Genomic DNA, 17,303 nt, shown 5'->3' on the forward strand with positions numbered 1-17,303 from the left:
GGAGGATTTGGAAAACAATGACACATTTTTAGTCATTGGGGCGACACTTCAAGAAGCCGGAAAGCGAATAAACGGCAGGCTGAAATGACGCAGCTCAAAGTGTCTTACCTTTTGGATTTGCTAATCTGCTTCAATAGCTCAGGACTGCAATTTGCATGAGCACTTCTGCATTACGGATCCATCATTGAACTACACAAATCAGCAAAGACGGAACTATTATGAATAAACATTTGGTGCTACTTTTCCTCTTCAAGTCAGGTCAAGGCAAGTCAAGTCGAGAGGCTTTTATTGTCATTTCTACTATACACAGTGGTACACAGTAAAAATGAGACAATGTTCCTCCAGAACCCTGGTGCTACACTAAACAACAACATAGAGCTACAACACAATGCAAGCTACATAAAGTGCATCGAGTGCAACCTGGTGCGCTCTTTCCACCTCAGAGAGTTTTTTCATCCTTTGCCTCTGGTTTGCTCATTAGGGATAAACTTATATAAGGGATAAACTCTGTGAAGGTGCTTTGGGAGACAATCGATTTTGTCTCTTTTTATTCAATCTATTCATAAATAGTGACACGTGCAAACAATGAGCACTTCAAGACGAGGGCTTCCAGGTGCTTTGTTAAAAAAGAAATTTTACTTACTTTAAATTGAACTAAAATTTTTTCAAGGAAATTTGGAAGTACATTTCCTTTCGTACACATATAGGACATTGTTGCATTTGCAGAACATCTAAATCATTATTTGGTGTTAAATATATAGTCTTATAATGACAGTATATATATTTTGCCTCATTGCCACTGTATATCTATGTACATTACTCGCTCAGGGGATTTGGGTAAAGGAGCTACGAAGCTAAAATAATGTAGGTAGGTACATCAGCATGAGACATGAATATGACTCATAGACTCTGCATGGATTATAGGAGTAATAGACCTCTCAGAGATTTGCCTGGAGATCAGAGCTGGAGTTTTGTGGCACAAATGTGACATTACTGTGGCACTGGGCCACTCTCCGGCCACGCCCCTTTGTTGTTGTTTTTTTCACCTAGATGTCGACACGCCCCCCTGAGAAACCACAACGCTTTCGAGGAGCCAGAAAAAACCTGTGGTAAAATCACGATTATATAGATTGGGCATGTTTATTGTGTCCGTGTGAAACATGAATTTTTAAATCCTTATCATTTTTTATCCTTTATCATTTTCTTTTTTAAAACTCAAAGCCGGACAACGTTTTCGTCTCGAGCTCTCGAGGATGCCAGAGCAGCTTCGCTTCGCATTTAGTGTCTACTTGTAGACACACGGCTTAGTTTTTACGACAAACAGCTTCTTTCTAATGTATGATATGTATAATATGTAACAAAAAGCGCACTTCTGGGCGACATGTCGGTGAAACGTGCGCTCGCGCGTGAACACAAATGCGCGCGCGAGAGAGAAAGGAGGGAGGGGGGTGGGGGTCTGCTTGCGCGCGGAGGGGGTCGCGGTTTTTTTTTTCCCTCATTATATAAATAAAATGGGCTTTAGACGTAGATAAAGGAGCACGAATACAATAAATGAATACTTCTCTATATCAACATGCGCGTGTCTTTTTTTTGTAGTTTATTTTAAATAGTAAAGCGACGTTTACAGGAGTTTCTTTGGTGCTTCTCAGCCCCGTGTTCCCGCCATTTTTTTTTTCAGCACCAGGCGCTGTCCGCGCGCTCCTGCTCACGCGCTTGTTCACGCGCGGCTGTCCGCCGTTCAAGCACGTCAACCTGAAACTAAATTCATGTTTAAAAGTAAGAAAGTGAGGTACGAGACGTGATTACAACCGTGTTGTGAGGACAAATAAATGTCTCGCTGATCCTTTTAATCCTAAAATTATTATTATTTCATTTTTTTTTTTCGCGGCATGTTTCCTCTATTTGTAAACCCTCCAAACACCTTGCTTTCCTGAAATATACTGCTAAAAAAGCAGGTGAGATTCTGTGGACAATATGGGCAACGTCAGATTCTGTCATTCACGGTACACACGATACAAAGAAACTCTACAAAACGGTATTATTTTACTTCATTTATAGTACCTCTCCCCTAACGGAATGTACCATTATATCTACAGGGGGAGCGCCAACAGCAATAACAGCATACGCTACATATTGAACTCTATATTATTGCACGGAATGATGTGAAATTATTTATAAAAGAAAATATATTTACATATTATTTAGTGTTTATAACAGGAATTTCTGCTCTTGTCTAAGCTTTGGGGACAGATTCTGCGTTTTTACCTACAACGAGATTGGATTTGGTGCATCCATGTACGTTTAAACAGAGAGGACACCCGTAGCGACTTCCCGGAGCAAAAAAAAGAAAAAAAGAAAAGAAAAAAAAAAGAAATAAATACTAAAAGAGTAGCTGGAAGCAGAGGCGAGGGGGGAACGGAGGTGTAAATACTAAGCGAAAGCTCTCTCGTTCTCTCTCTCTCTCTCTCTCTCTCTCTCTCTCTCTCTCTCTCTCTCTCTCTCTCTCTTATCGTTCTATCTCTCTCGTTTCCATCGGCATTTTTCTTTTTGTGTACATATGTATATGAAATGAACAACTGAAGAGGGGGGCAACAGATACACGGGAACGCGCCTCCGCTCCGATTTTTATTATTATTATTTTTTTTTTACTACCCCCCCACCCCCCCACTCACCCCCCTACCACCACCACCATCCCCACTACCTCGAACTCATTCCCCTTTACATGTTCATACGCGCGCGCAACTGCACCGGGAGCTGACCGCGAGCCGCCGCCGCCGCGCGCAATCCCGACACCGTCTCTCTCTCTCTCTTCGCCGCACTCTTCCGGAGGACCGAGTCGCGAGCCTTCGACCGCCCGCCCGGCTGCTGACCAAACGGGTCGCCGTCGACGATGACAACCCTGGCAAACGGGCAGGCGGAGAGCGCGGCGCATGCAGCGGCCGCCGCGAACGGGCTCGTGAACGGAATAAGCCACGTCCACGGCCACGGCGCGCCGGGCTGCGCCACCATTCCCATGAAGGACCACGACGCCATCAAGCTGTTCGTCGGCCAGATTCCGCGCAACCTGGACGAGAAGGACCTTCGGCCGCTCTTCGAGGAGTTTGGCAAGATCTACGAGCTCACCGTGCTGAAGGACCGATTCACTGGGATGCACAAAGGTAGGGGACTCGGGGGGGCTCCGTGGATGGAGAGGGTATGATGGATTTTGCGATTTGTATCAGCACGCAGACGCTGTTATATCAACATTGGCAAGTTTTTTTTTTGATAGAAAAAAGTTTATTTGTATTTTTTTTTTCATTACGAGAATAATTATATCATCAGTTTGATTTTTATTGCAGTTTGGAGCATGCGCACTGATCATCACTGTTACATGGATACAAATGCAAAAAGGATGCTCAATATTGTGGCCGGTCCTGTCCTGACTCCCGAGCGTGTTTCTTTCTCTCTCTCTCTCTCTCTCTCTCTCTCTCTCTCTCTCTCTCTATGCGCGCTCGTGTGTGTGCGTGTGCGCGCGAGCGTCCACCCGATCACGACAAAAGGTCGGCACCGTATTTAGCACGACCGGGGACGGATTCGGTGTTTGACATTTCCACTGACAGCACAAGAGACTTTTATAGTTGAATAATTCAGCATTATGACTACACATAAAAAATGAAGGCTCCACTTGGAAGCACTTAGAAAATTTAGAACCTGTTAAGGTTTTTTATTATTATTTTTATTATTATTATTATTATTATTATTATTATTATTATTATTATTATTTATTTTGTCCCACGTGAGAGAACCCTAAACCGTACAACTGAACATTTCAGGTTTCATTTTAGGAGGTTGGATAAATCTCAACCGTATGGAAAATCCATGCAGAACCGCCTGAAGAACCCTTGTCTATGAGTGAAGGTATTAAAAATGTGATGTATATACAGCATGCTTTTTAATAGTGCAAGGTTTCTTCGAGGAATTTAGAACGTGTTCTATGGTGTCTTTGTGGGAGAACTATTAAAGGTAGAACAGAGTTTCCATTTACAAAAGGCTTCCATTCGAAAGCATTTTTGGAGGTCCAGGAAATCTTGGGTGTCTGACAAACCTTTAAAGAACCTTCAAAGAACCTTTGAATTTGAATTTTTTTATTATTATTATGCATTAGGATGGAACATTTCCTGTAGATTTTGTCGAACCAACCCCTTCCATTGCTATACTATAATTCTGCATTGTGCCGTCTTTGTTTGCTCTGGTGCACCAGTTGATCCCTGCATCCGGATTCATACGTTCCCAGCTCGTTTGCGGCGAGTCTTAATCATCTCCTGCGCAGGAAACCCGCGGTGCGATCGTGGAAGACGGATTCCTGCAAACGCTCCGTCTCTGCGTGTGCGCCAGGGGATCTCCCCTGAACCTCGTCCCCAGGGTGCTATTATTTCCCAGTTCCTTCTAATTGATCTGGTTCACCCCGGAGGACACTGCCCAAATCGGGGGTCGCATTCGTATCTAATAGAGCTATCCATCCCCAGGAGATCGGGGGGTTGGGGGGGTTGAGGGGGTGGGACAACGCATTCTGTACTACGCTAAACAAAGCGTGCTGGGTAATGATAGCGTTAAATATACGAAGCAGCCGAACAAATGGTTATGAGCGGAGGGAGTGGAGATGGTGACGGAGGCGAAGGGGGGGAGCTTATCTTTAATTAATACGGCAGCTATAGTAGTGACTCCCAGTCAGGTGGTAATTCATGTTGGCCTTGAACTACGGGTGTCCACATGGGCTGATCCTAAGAACGGACTACTTCCAAAGATATATGGCCTGAAGTCCTGGCCAAAGCTCGTTCATTAGCAAGGCTCTCAACGCTAGCAGCAACTTGCATTTCAAGTGACACAGATTGCATCATTCACTGATCGAGCACTTTGTTCCAGTTCGATTTTTGTCACTGATTTCTGGCTTATCAACCACAGTGTATTTACCGAACAGGGTGTGAAATAGGAAAGCGAGTAGTCTGTCATGTGCATTATTTAGACTCGGACAGCCAGGAGTTACTGGAGTTATCAAGTGGAACTTTGCCAACCATTATGAGATTCACTGAATTAGGCAAGACCTCGAATTTGTGTTCGTTTCGCTCGATTTGGCAGCCCAGTCAGCTGCATTAGAAATGTTTTGCTTCCCGTTTGCGTGATTCGATCGTGGCCTGGAAGGTAAAATATGAACCCTTTGCTTAGGGTTTTTATGCAAATGTAATAAAGCCATCCATCCACAAGAAGGTATAGATGCAGCTGCATATTCTGCGATGAAAGATGCAGATCCTCCTGCACGCTAAACAGATAGATGTTACCCATATGCTGGGTAATGGTAGTATTAAATGTGGGGACGGTGCTAAAGCTAGAAGGGGGGAGCAAATCTTATATTAATAGTGCACATGTAGTAGCGTCTCTCATCCTGACGGTTAATCGTGATCGCTTTTTCACGGCGTTCCTGCACGTTTATGTGTAATTCCCGATTTTTTATTAATGAAGCCCTGGCTGCTTTCTACAACCTGTTGGGTTTCACTGGTCCTGAGTAATGGTGTGATACGATACAAGACTGTCTGTATACAAATTGATGAACAGTGTTATTTATAACTGTATAATCATTCATTTTGTTTGTACTTGTTGATGATAATGAACGTTTGTCATGAATTTAGTTACTAGTAGCTCTATAGTAATTTAGACCACTGAGACTGACCAGGCAGTTACTATGGATGAGCGAATGCTGTAAAGGCATCATAAAGTGCAGTCTTTCTTATTAAATCTCAAGCTGTTTGTGCCCAATCCCCATTCTCAACCAGGTTCGATGTGATACATAAGATACGAAACAACAACCAAGCAAACAGCATGTCCTCTTCTTGTATTAGCATCTGTGTGCAATGAGTTTATGTTTAGTTTCCTTATATCTGTGTAACATCATTGTTTCGACTGGGTTTGTTATGAACCTTCTCGAGAAATCGCGACCCCTCCGCCCCCCTGCTTCCTCTCTGTTTTCCACCACATTTTGTATCCTCTTCCAATGTTCTGCCTCTCTCTTTCTGCTGCTCTTTCATCCCCCTCTCCTCACCCTTCACCGATTCATGCACCGAAATGCATCCTCCCCATCTCTCAGCCATCCTAACAAATTTTAAGTTGGAGATTGCATTCTGAGAGTCTGGCGAGTGAGCGCTCGATCCCTGCAGACCTGTAAACAGCAGCCTGGTAATGGAAATGGCACAACCTCAAGATAAATACACATTTTTTTTTCAACCAGCTAAACGGCAAATATTAGCCCCTCAGAAATGGCTGCCCCTTGCAGAAGATGATTGCTTCGGACCGATTTGTTGACAGGACAAGGCGTAGTCAAGTCTCGCCAAAAAAAAAACCCAAACAAAAAAAAACATCCGCCGATGGGATGTTTAATTCAAAGGCAACGCAAGCTGCGCCTCAAAACAGAACAGCAGAAGAGCGCAAGTGCAAATCATTGTGCGCCGTAAGCAACGAGCTGGCCTTGCAAAAGTAGAGCATTTGAAGCCGCGATGTAGCGCGTGGGCGGTGGGGGACTATGTTGGATGCCATAATAAAACATGTAAGAGGAGAAGCTTTTCCATTTCACACTGCACTGCTAAATTCACAAACTCTATTTTCGATCGCCGTTACACGTGCACACAAGGTCTATTTTTGCACACAGGCCCAACGACTAGGCAGGGATTTGAAAGCTTCTTTTTTTAATACCAAAACTAGCCGTGATATCTCCTGTACACCAGTTATCTAGCTATTAAGGGAAAGGGGCTCGAATGTCAGGAAGGAAGAGTGATGTAAGGAAAAGCCTGGATTTATTAGAAATAGAATGGCGGAGAAAGGAGGGCACATAAAGCAGCTTAGATTTATGAAGGGAAGAAAGTGAAATACGTTTAAAGCACAGCTCGAGAGAGAGAGGTCGTGGGGGAAAAAATGAAGCTCTGGCTGGTTTAGCAGATGGAGGATGAAATGGATGGATGGATGGACAGATGGATGGACGAATGCAGCAGAATAAGAAACGTGGTGAAATAGGCTGCCGTGGAACCGGAGGCAATACAAAAAGTCGTTAAGTTTGAGTTTGGTAAGCAAAAGCATTCGAGAGAAAAAGAGAGAGAATGTGAAAGAGAGAGAGAGAGGTCCTGGAGCAGATTTGGGTTTAAGAGGACAACGTGTCCATTCTCCGGCGATTTCATTTGGCAGCTCGGCGTGACTCAGCACTGCTAATAGAGTGCATTTGTCCTGGTCACCGGCAGGTGCAGAAAACACTCCGAGGAGGACTCCAGCGTAACGTATTCTGCCCTGGACCCCCTTTTAGTGCTCAGCTCAGTCCAGAACAGTCTCTCCCCAGTGCATGCTGGGACGGCAGCTCAAAGAAAGTCTGACGGCCTGTCTCCCTTGTGACTTGCTTTGCTCACTTTATAGCCAGCCCAAGGCTTTACTATCTGTGTTTTTGAACAGTCTAGTGTAGATAGTGTACATCCGCATGCCATATATATATATATGTGCACACATTCTTTTCATTCTTTATCATGAATACAGGCACGGCATGACGCATAATGCATTATAGGACAAATTTCAGACTTCCCCCGCTGATCTAAAGTTCATTAGCACCTGGAGTTTCGCCGAGACATTTGGTTGTCCTTGGTAGAAAAGGAGAGAGAAAGGGCTTGGGCGTTTTATATATTTATTTTTTCTTTTTTTTTTTTCCCTCCTGCAGTATGGTGTTAATTCAGCTTGCATTCTGGCTACAGGATTTCACTGCTCTTGCATCATCTGCGCACAGAGCGCTTCTCTTTTTTTCACTTTCGGATCTGTGGATACGCTCCTCCTTCGCCCTTCCCAAATCCTCCCCTCTTTCTCTCTCTCTCTCTCTCTCTCTCTCTCTCTCTCTCTCTCTCTCTCTCTCTCTCTCTCTCTCTCTCTCTCTCTCAGTGTCCAGGCTGCACAACTTCGCCAACGATGCCACATGATCAACGCCGAGCGTTTTGTTAACGACGGAGGCAACACGTGTCACTGCGCCATGAGGTCGCGCCCCGGCCTTCCCACCTGCCTCTTGACACGCCACGGCGAGAGATAAATAAGCGGCACCCCACGAACGCACATGTAAATACGCGTGCAAAAAAAGACGGCCCATTTTTCAGAGCAGGCGTAAAGAAGGTGGGCAGCACAGCCATTGTCCATTATTATCGGAAGGGATTTCCGCAGGGGTTGGCCATCAGGCGGAGAGATAGTTACTCAACCTGAGTGATGACTAGGTGATGGCAGAGACGGAAAGAACGAAGAGTTGGGAAGAGGGTGGGGTTGGGGAAGCGAAGAGACAAGAGCCGAGCTGCCTGCCAGCACTGACCTTCGCATGGCCCTTATTAAATACCGTGGCCCAAGAGTAGAACCTGAACTGGGTCAGGACAAAACCATTCCTTCTTACCCTCAGGGCACTGACCTGGAAGTGCTATTAAAAAAAAAAAAAAAAAAGCCATTTGTCCCCCTTTTAGGCTGCATGCAGAGGTGTTGGATTAAGCATGTGCTACTCCTAATCCAACTAGATATCCATTAAACCTCTCTCTCTCTCTCTCTCTCTCTCTCTCTCTCTCTCTCTCTCTCTCTCTCTCTCTCTCTCTTTTTCTGTGTGTCAAAAAAAAAAAGTGGGTCAGCTCATGTAGAAGTAATACCTTAAAGTGAATATGAAAAGAGGCGGAGGGGAAATAACTGAACAGGAAGTAATGTCGTATTTGTACTAACGCCGATTTGGCATTTTCATCAGCCCGAGTCAGATTTACTTTTCAGTACTTTTTCCGACTGAAGAGAAAAAATCAAAATCAAAATGCAAATGCACCGCATTGCAAAAATCCACACTGTAGGAATTCCTGAAATCCTTTCATGCTGAAAGATTTATGTTTCACTTAGCGGCCGTGTTGTGTGCTCATTTATTCCAAATACTGTAGGAAAAAAAAGAGTGTGAGAGAGAGAGAGAGAGAGAGAGAGAGAGAGAGAGAAAGAGAGAGAGAGAGAGAGAGAGAGAGAACGCAAAGCCTAAACTGGGTCCAGCTATAAAAGTTTTAGCATGCTGTGCTCGGGAAAAACGAAGAGCCCCAAGGTCTCTTTCATTTTTGATCTTTTCTCCTCTAGTCTCCTTTCTTCTCTTCTTTCTCTGCACCTCTCCTTTTCCCTCTCCTTCTTCCTTTTCTTCATTTCTCTATTCCTCTCCTTTCTTCTTTTTCTCGTCCTCTTCTTTCCCTTCTCTTTTCCCTTGTTTTTCTTCCTTTACATCTTCTCTCTCTTCTCCTTTCGTCCTCTTCTTTCCCTTCTCTTTTCCCTTGTTTTTTTTTTCTTTACATCTTTTCTCTCTTTTCTTTTCATTCTATTTTTTATCTTCTCTTTCCTTTCTTTTTCTTCATCTCTTCTCTTCTCTGCTCTTTTTCTTGTCCTTTCCTCTTCTCTTCTCTTCTCTTCTCTTCTCTTCTCTTCTCTTCTCTTCTCTTCTCTTCTCTTTGCTTCTCTTTTTCTTGTCCTCTCCTTTCACCTCCTTCCTTATCTTCTCTTTCCCTATCATCACTACTCTTTTTCTTTTGTCTTCTATTCACTTTTCTCTTCTCCGCTCACATTTCTCCTCTTCTCTTTACCCTTCCTCTTTTATCTGTACAAATTTTTTCTTCCATTTCCTTTTCATCTCTTCTTATTTCCTCTTTTCTCATTTTTTTTAATGAATTGTCTCTTTTCTTTTACCTCCTGTCTTTGTTTCTTCTCCTCTTCCTTTCTATCTCTCTTCTCTTCTCTTCTCTTCTCTTCTCTTCTCTTCTCTTCATCTTTGCTATTCTATTTTCTCTTATCATAAATTGTTTTCTTTTGATTTTATTTCTCTTCCCTCTTTTCTTTTTGTATTTCTTTCTCCTTTTTCTTCTCCCCTCCTTTCCCTTGCCTTATTTACCCCTTCCCTTCTCTCCTCTTTTTTTCTCGGAGAATGCAGTTGCTCTGTCACCGTGCTGATTAAAACCTGGCTGTTCTCTGGCAGTGAGAGACACATTCAGGGAAATAAACAGCTTGTTTTTCGGAGCAGTTGCATGTAAAATATTTAAGTGGCTCTGACGCAACAACTCAGCGCATCATCTCCACTTGGTCCTGTTTCAACACCCCCCAATTTGGACAGCTTGGAGATTGTCGGTGTAATTGAGTAGAACTGATATGAAATCCAGAGAATTAGGCGAGAGGCTGTCGATCCTGCCCCTGAAACTGCTGGAGATGTTCAGTATTCAGCACTGATTTGTTCATTCAGCAGCACAAGCAGGACAATCATTTAATCATCCAATCGAATTCCAGAACAACCCACGAAACGAAATCACGCCCAAACATTCGGGCAAAAATAAAACACATCGATGTATATGTCTCAGTTCTGAGAGCACATTTATTCCACCCACCCCTGTGTTTGTGTTCTGGTTTTTTCTCAATGTGAAACTTTTCTAATACGGATATATCATCTTTATTTAAACATTTCTTTCCCTGGGAACCGTCGATGATCCACACGTTTATTTTTCACCCACATGACATAATATTAGCTTCATAACTTAATTTTTTTCACTGCAAATTCCAGATACCACGCGTTCCCTTTCACTAACACACTCTCATAATGTTCGTTCCTGTCCTGTGTCACAGCTGGTCGCCATGGTTTCCTTGGCAGATGTACTGTACTTCATAATCAACCAGATGCATTATGAGTTTTTGCAAATAGCCATAATCTATTCACGGTGTCTATTTGGGGTACAAGAGAAAAAAACATATCGTTCGACCTCTAATCTCCACCCTACTGAACAGTTTTGGGATAAATTGGAACTCTGACTGCAGCCCAGGCCTCCTCACCTCACCTACATCAGTGCAGACTTTACTAACACCCTTGTGGCTGAATGAGCACAAATCTCCACAAACACACTCCAAAATCTAGTGGAACACCTTCCTAGAAGAGTGGAGCTTATTATAACAAATGCTATGGCCAGTTGTCCACAAAGGTATTCAAACCCTTCTCATATTTAGAGAAATATCAGATTTTGTATGATTTGTAACAGGTTTTTTCTGCTTTACCTATATGCACACACATAGCATCTTCAGACAACTAAAAAGAAGGCCTGATTCGAACATCTAAATCAGCATCATCACCCCTGAACTATGAGTGAAAGAGAGAACGTGCAGCTTAACCACCTTTCCATATTCTTCTCATTGCATCACGTCAGGGAAGCAGAAGATCGCTTTTATTGCGAGGGCTGATTTAAGGCGAACAGCGTTTTAATTACACTTCAGAGAGGAAAAAGGATGTAACAGGGGAGGCTTTAAAAGCCACGTTAAAGATAATCCACTTTGTTTAGTTTTTACTGTTCTGGGACGCCGAGCAACGGGATACGCCGATCTATAGCGCCGTTCTTCCATCCGGGCAAAGAGTTCACGCTCGGACACCATTCCTCCTCCGCACCGCGCAACCGGGCGCGAAAAACAAACAGGAAAACGATATCGCCGAGGAAAGAGTCAATGTTTGCCACCCCAGCGCACAGATTTACACCAGCGCTGAGTGGCATTTCGTGCTGCCACCTTTTGCAACCGATCAATGCTGCGTAGGTCACGGAGAGTACACGGCTCACTCAGAGGCACAGCACATGCGCTGCTGATACTTTTTTAGCTTCACAGGTTTAAATGTGACCGTGTGCTACAGATCAACAATGAAATCACAAGACCAAAGTCGACGTGAAAACTGAAATGGTATAGTATTATCAGCTGCCTAGTCAGGAACTGCTTGCTGGCAGTAGCAATTGCGGAAAATCTGCTCGATAATGGAATTCTTTGTGTCATACCACACTGATATGGAGTTTACTGTAAAGAGAAAGCCAAATCATAAATTTTTTGTGGAATCAGTAGCCATTTCCTCTGTTTTTTCAGTGTAGGAAAGAATCATAAAAATCCTGCAGGATTGTCTTTTAAAGCGTAAAGAAGTGACATATACATTTACACATTTCACCATTTAGCAGACGCCCGTGTCCAATGCGACGTACATAAGTGCTTTGAGTCTCTAGCGATGAGTAAATCTACACTGGTACGCCAGATTACAAATTTAAGATTTGATCAGATTTGTTTTTTTTTAACAAAGCAAACATGGAACGTGCTAGTAAGTGTTTCTGGAAGAGGAAGGTCTTCACCTTGAACACATCCAGCGACTCTGCTGTTCGGACATCTAGGGGAAGTTCATTCCACCACCTCGGTGCTGGAACAGAGAAGAGCCTAGAAGTATACTTACCTCTTTCCCTGAGAGAAGTTGGTACCAGGCCTCGTAGGCAATCATCAGTGTTTTGAATCTGATACGTGCAGCTACTGGAGGGATCCAGCAGTGGGGTGGCTTGAAAGAACTTGGGAAGGTTGAACACAAGTCGCGCAGCTGGGTTTCGGAAAAGACCGAATAAAGTGCATAGAGATTAAGCAAACATGCTGCCATTGTGCCAGATCTCCTCCGGTATAGTTGAGCACCTACATATAAGAGCATCAATGCAAAAAAATTAAAAACATCTTTTTAGGAACAGCATATAAAACACAATGTATCACAAACAACCGGAACGGGTACATCTGTGTTCTCGTTCTCCGGATAAATAAGTGCAACGTGCATGTATAACGCTGGGTCTCTTGGGTTCCCTGCGTATGGTAATGTGGCATTGTGCATCGGTGGCTTGAGTTTTCATTATGCAGCGCGAGATATATGGGGGAGAGGCTAGTCATTTCCAGCGCGAGCATGGCTAGGCAGCAGGAGAGGTGTGTGTCACGTCGGGCCGGATAGGGGACACTTCATCAGCGACACACAACATGAAGAGGATATAGAGATGGAGATGATATGAGCTGGCGGGAAAAAGGCGAATCAAGATTTCTAGGGGAGCGGGAGGGAGAAAGTGTGTGTGTGTGTGTGTGTGTGTGTGTGTGTGTGTGTGTGTGGGTGTGTGTGTGTGTGTGCTTGTTTGACAACAAATATCTCCATTATGGCAAAGGAACATAAAAATATTAATATTGTAGGAACTGGTTTTCGAAAACTATTTTATCTAAAACTTTTCTTTTGTGTGTGTGTGTGTGTGTGTGTGTGTGTGTGTGTCTGTAGAGTAACATGACAGTTTAATAGAACAGCCCTGATTGATATTAATTAATACTACTATTATTATTATTATTATTATTATTATTTAATTAAGGTACAGCCTTTTTTTTTTCTCTTTTTTTTCCCATTGCTGTATTTACACACCAGAAAAGTCAGTTGTAGAAGTTGATCGTCTTTTTTCTCAAACCATTGCAAAGCTTTTGCATACCCACAGACTTTCGTTCGACTCCGAAAACATTAAACCATTATGAAAATATAATTAGCTCACCGTCTCCTGAAACAGTGCATTTGTTATTCATAGGGGCATGAGATATTTTAATGGAAGCGTTGTCATCAAATAAATCCTCATTAGCGATTTTTTTTCTCTCTTCCCTCACTAACTGCAGAATGTAAATAGGATTTTAATGTCGGAATATTTATCGCTGCGAACGCCAACCGAGTTAACTGAGCCCGATATCAACCAACGTAAGATGGGAAAAGCGAAAGCTTTTCAGCTGAGAAATCTACTACTGTGACAACTATCATGACTACTATGAGTGTGTACGCAAGACGAGCGCGATACGGGAGAATTCAGATCCGGACGCTTACAGGTCAGGTCTTCTCAGAGAGAGAGAGAGAGAGAGAGAGAGAGAGAGAGAGAGAGAGACTCGTGCCATGAATTAAAAATGCACCAGTTTGACTTAGAAAGCGAAGACGGAAAGCTTTTGGAGGTTCTTGCAAGATCCGGATCAGTTATTAAGTGTTGGTTATGAATTTTTTTTTTTCGCATGCTTTACTTAAATGTCTGGAGATGGTCGTATTAATAACTAAGGTGCCAAAAAATGGCGTTTGGTTTAAATGTATTTTTTTCCAGAAAAGAAAGAGAGCATTCATGCAGGTATGCAGTAGCAAAAAATACAGAGTCGGGATAAAAGATGAGAGCGAGCGAGATCAGGGGAGTCCCAGAGACAGATGTCATCCTCCCAGCAGATTGATGGCTTTTGGCTGGATTCCACCCCCAGCAATGACCCTGGCGTCCTCTGCAGTAATTTATAGATGACGTTTTTAAAGATTTAAGCACTATTCTGTGACCATTGCGGCCTCGGATTCAGAATGACCTTCCGGCCGGAGGCAGGAGGAGGCGGAGCCGGATCGAGGCAAAACTAGTCAGACATGAGACAGTGCTGTGCAATGAGAGACGTCTGCAGATGTGTATGTGTGTTTTATTTTAATTTAGTGATTAATGAAATTATATTTACATTTATGGCATTTAGCAGATGCCCTTATCCAGAGCGACTTGCATTCGTGCAGTTAAGGGGTTAAGGGCTTTGTTCAGGGGCCCATTAGTGGCGTGGTGGGTGCTGGGATTTGAATTTTTGACCTTCAAATTCAAAGTCCAATTCCTTAACCACTGAGCTATCACCTACACATGTTGAATTTCAGATTTGCAATGTCTTAATGGAACAGGTTTGGTTCTCCTTGTTCAAGCGGAGGAAGAATTTAATGTAATTGTATCCAAAGACAATCGTGTGCCTCCAAGATTATGGTGACAGTTTTGTTGAAGAAGCACATATGGCTGGAAACATCAGGTGTCCCAAAACTTTTGGAAACATAGAGTATAAATGTCTTCTATCAGTCTACCTCGCTGGGGCTCCTTATTTGAGGTTGATATATATATATATATAATTCAGCTTCCAGATTTGTGTGTGTGTGTGTGTGTGTCAAACTGCTTATTTTTAATGACTAATTTCATTTCAGCTCTGCCAAAGCAGCAAAAGTGTTTTGGCAACTGGTTGATGATGTAAATTTTGTCGGAGTAATCGCCAGACAGCTTGATAGAACAGACAGACTGGGCATTTCGGATGTTAGCTACTGTACACAGAAAACTCAAAATCTAACAAGCCAATAATATACGTAAGTAACGGTACACAGAATTCACGGTTTGGTTCAATTTCTGTACAGTTCGGCGGAAGAAACTGTACAAACATCGCAACATCAAATCCGAAACATCAAAATGCGCTTCGATTTTCATCAACCCAGTTTATTATTATTAACGTTTGGGAACATCAACAGTTTACATTTTGAATCCAATAAAATGGCTGTTTGGTTTAAATAATATATAAAAAAAAAAAATGTTATAACATTTTATCAAAAGAAAATATATACAAACAAAAACACATTTTAATTATATAGATGAAATTAAATAAGCGATGAAAACGGCACAAATGTAAGTGATTAAATGCAGTTAAATGAATGGAACAATTTAATTGAGTAGTTTTCATTTGTTAGACCCCATTTTGGTAATACAGATGTGTGTGTGTGTGTGTGTGTGTGTGTGTGTGTGTGTGTGTGTGTGTGTTTTACATGTAATATACAAGTTTCTAGCAATATGTAATACTTAACTGTTCTACTGTTCTACAGCATACTTTAACAAATGTCTGCATTCCTTCCATCTCTGTTCATTCAATCCTTCGATATTATTTGAGAAATTTTTGAAACCGTACCTTAAATTCTAGAGTCCATATCACCAGACCAGGGTCTAGAGAGATGGGTAAAAAAATGTGCTAAACAAAATTTTTACAGCGCACTACAAATCATATTTCTGGTAGAGAGTGAGTAGCCACAGTAATTCTAAGCTAACCATAGGTTTTTTTTTTTATTCATATATATATATAGTATATCCCTGGTATTGTTGTGTGTTTTCAAGTTTAATTAAAAGGAAAGCCAAAAAAATAATACATCGGTGACACTGCGCTCAAAGTGCAAGGCAAAGACTAAACAAAATTGCGGTCTTCCCCTTAATACGTTCCTGAGGGAACTCAGATTTTATCTTCCACACGTAAAAAGAAGATATACATACACACGTGCACCGAACCGAAAGCGTAAGAATGCGTGTAGTGTTACAACTCTAATCTATAATATATAATCTAAATCAAGAATCGTTTATATTACAGTGTTGCCGTGATTTTTTTTGCTTTGTTTTTTGCTCATTTATTATGACAGGATGTCTTGAATGTGACTGCCCAGATAGTAACTTTGAAACCTAAAAACAGCCTCAAAACCAAGAAAAGTGATAGATAGAGCTGATTAGAGAGGAAGAAAGCACATGTTTTAGCTATGGCCACTGGAATCAGACGGATTCTCGACCGGGAAAAATGTGTGTATAAATGAGAGCCTCGTGTCCGAAGTCTGGGCACGATGGGAAAAGAAATTTTTCCAAGCCGTTATCACTCATTTGCAATTTAATAGCCTTGGAGATCTCAGGCTAAACCCAGCAGCGTGTCCCTGGCATACCAGAGCCTATTAGCACAGGTTTTTAATCACAGCACCGGGTCTCAGACCAGCACCTCCAACAGCACCGTTGTCCAATCCTACCACACACAACTGACCGCTTAGCCAAGTCAGCAGGGTGGAGAATTGCAGACTCTACAGTCTGATCAGGGTTTTAATGATGAACAGTGGTGTCCCTTCCTCCCTGGAGGACATGGAGAGCACGAGGTGGTCAGACGTGGCAAGTGTTACCGCTGGCTGTGGGTTTTGGGTGTAGCGGGGCGCTAATTATGTCTGTTGTTGTGGCAAAGAAATATGATTATGCAAATATATAGGGGGAATATAAAGGGTTCAGGCTAATAGTATGGGGTCTCAGCATGGGAATGAACCTTTTACACATTTAGTACCAACTTGCTTTTATAATTCCTGCCACTTTTCTGGGAAGATGTTCCACTAGATTTTTAGAGAGCCACAAGGGTGTTAGTCAGTGCTCGATTTGAGGGGGGGCTGGCGGAATCCGGGACTTCCATGACAAGTAAAAAATAGACTTAGGTGGGTCCCCAAGATTATTTTAGTAAAAATATATGAATTACACAACAATTGGGGACCCCCATAAGACTTGACTCAATTCGAGCAATTGTGTTAGTAAAGGCAGGTACTGATGTAGATGAGGAGACCTGGGGTGCAGTCAGCATTTACATTTATCCCAAATGTGTTCAGTAGGGATGAGATCAGAGCTCTATAGCAGGCCACTCAAGATTTTCCTCCCCAAACCATGTTAACCTGATCTTCAAGAAGCTCACTTTGTGCACAGGAGCATTGCCATGCTGGAACAGGTTTTGGGTTTCCAAGTAAAGTGAACTCCAATTTTTATGTACATTTTATAGCATAACATTTAAAACAATCGTGTGCCTCCAGCTTTGTGTTAACGGTTTGCCGC

At 42.6% G+C, this 17,303-nt stretch overlaps 1 protein-coding gene across 14 annotated transcripts in view; it reads left to right on the forward strand.

The window, feature by feature from the left end:
* Nucleotides 1–268: 268 nt before the first annotated feature.
* The window catches only part of celf4 (CUGBP, Elav-like family member 4), a 100,026-nt gene continuing 82,991 nt past the window's right edge, over nt 269–17,303 (forward strand). For 13 of the 14 annotated variants that reach the window (XM_083564148.1, XM_083564155.1, XM_083564159.1 and 10 more), the window contains exon 1: nt 269–3,158. In XM_083564148.1, coding sequence (XP_083420274.1) covers nt 2,891–3,158 — 268 coding nt within the window. In that variant the 5' untranslated portion in view covers nt 269–2,890. Of the gene's footprint in view, nt 3,159–3,791; nt 3,898–17,303 lie in introns of those variants that run through there. The other variant, XM_083564152.1, reaches the window with a different exon arrangement.

This window comes from Silurus aristotelis, assembly GCF_946808225.1.
Source record: "Silurus aristotelis genome assembly, chromosome: 16".
NCBI lineage: Eukaryota > Metazoa > Chordata > Actinopteri > Siluriformes > Siluridae > Silurus > Silurus aristotelis.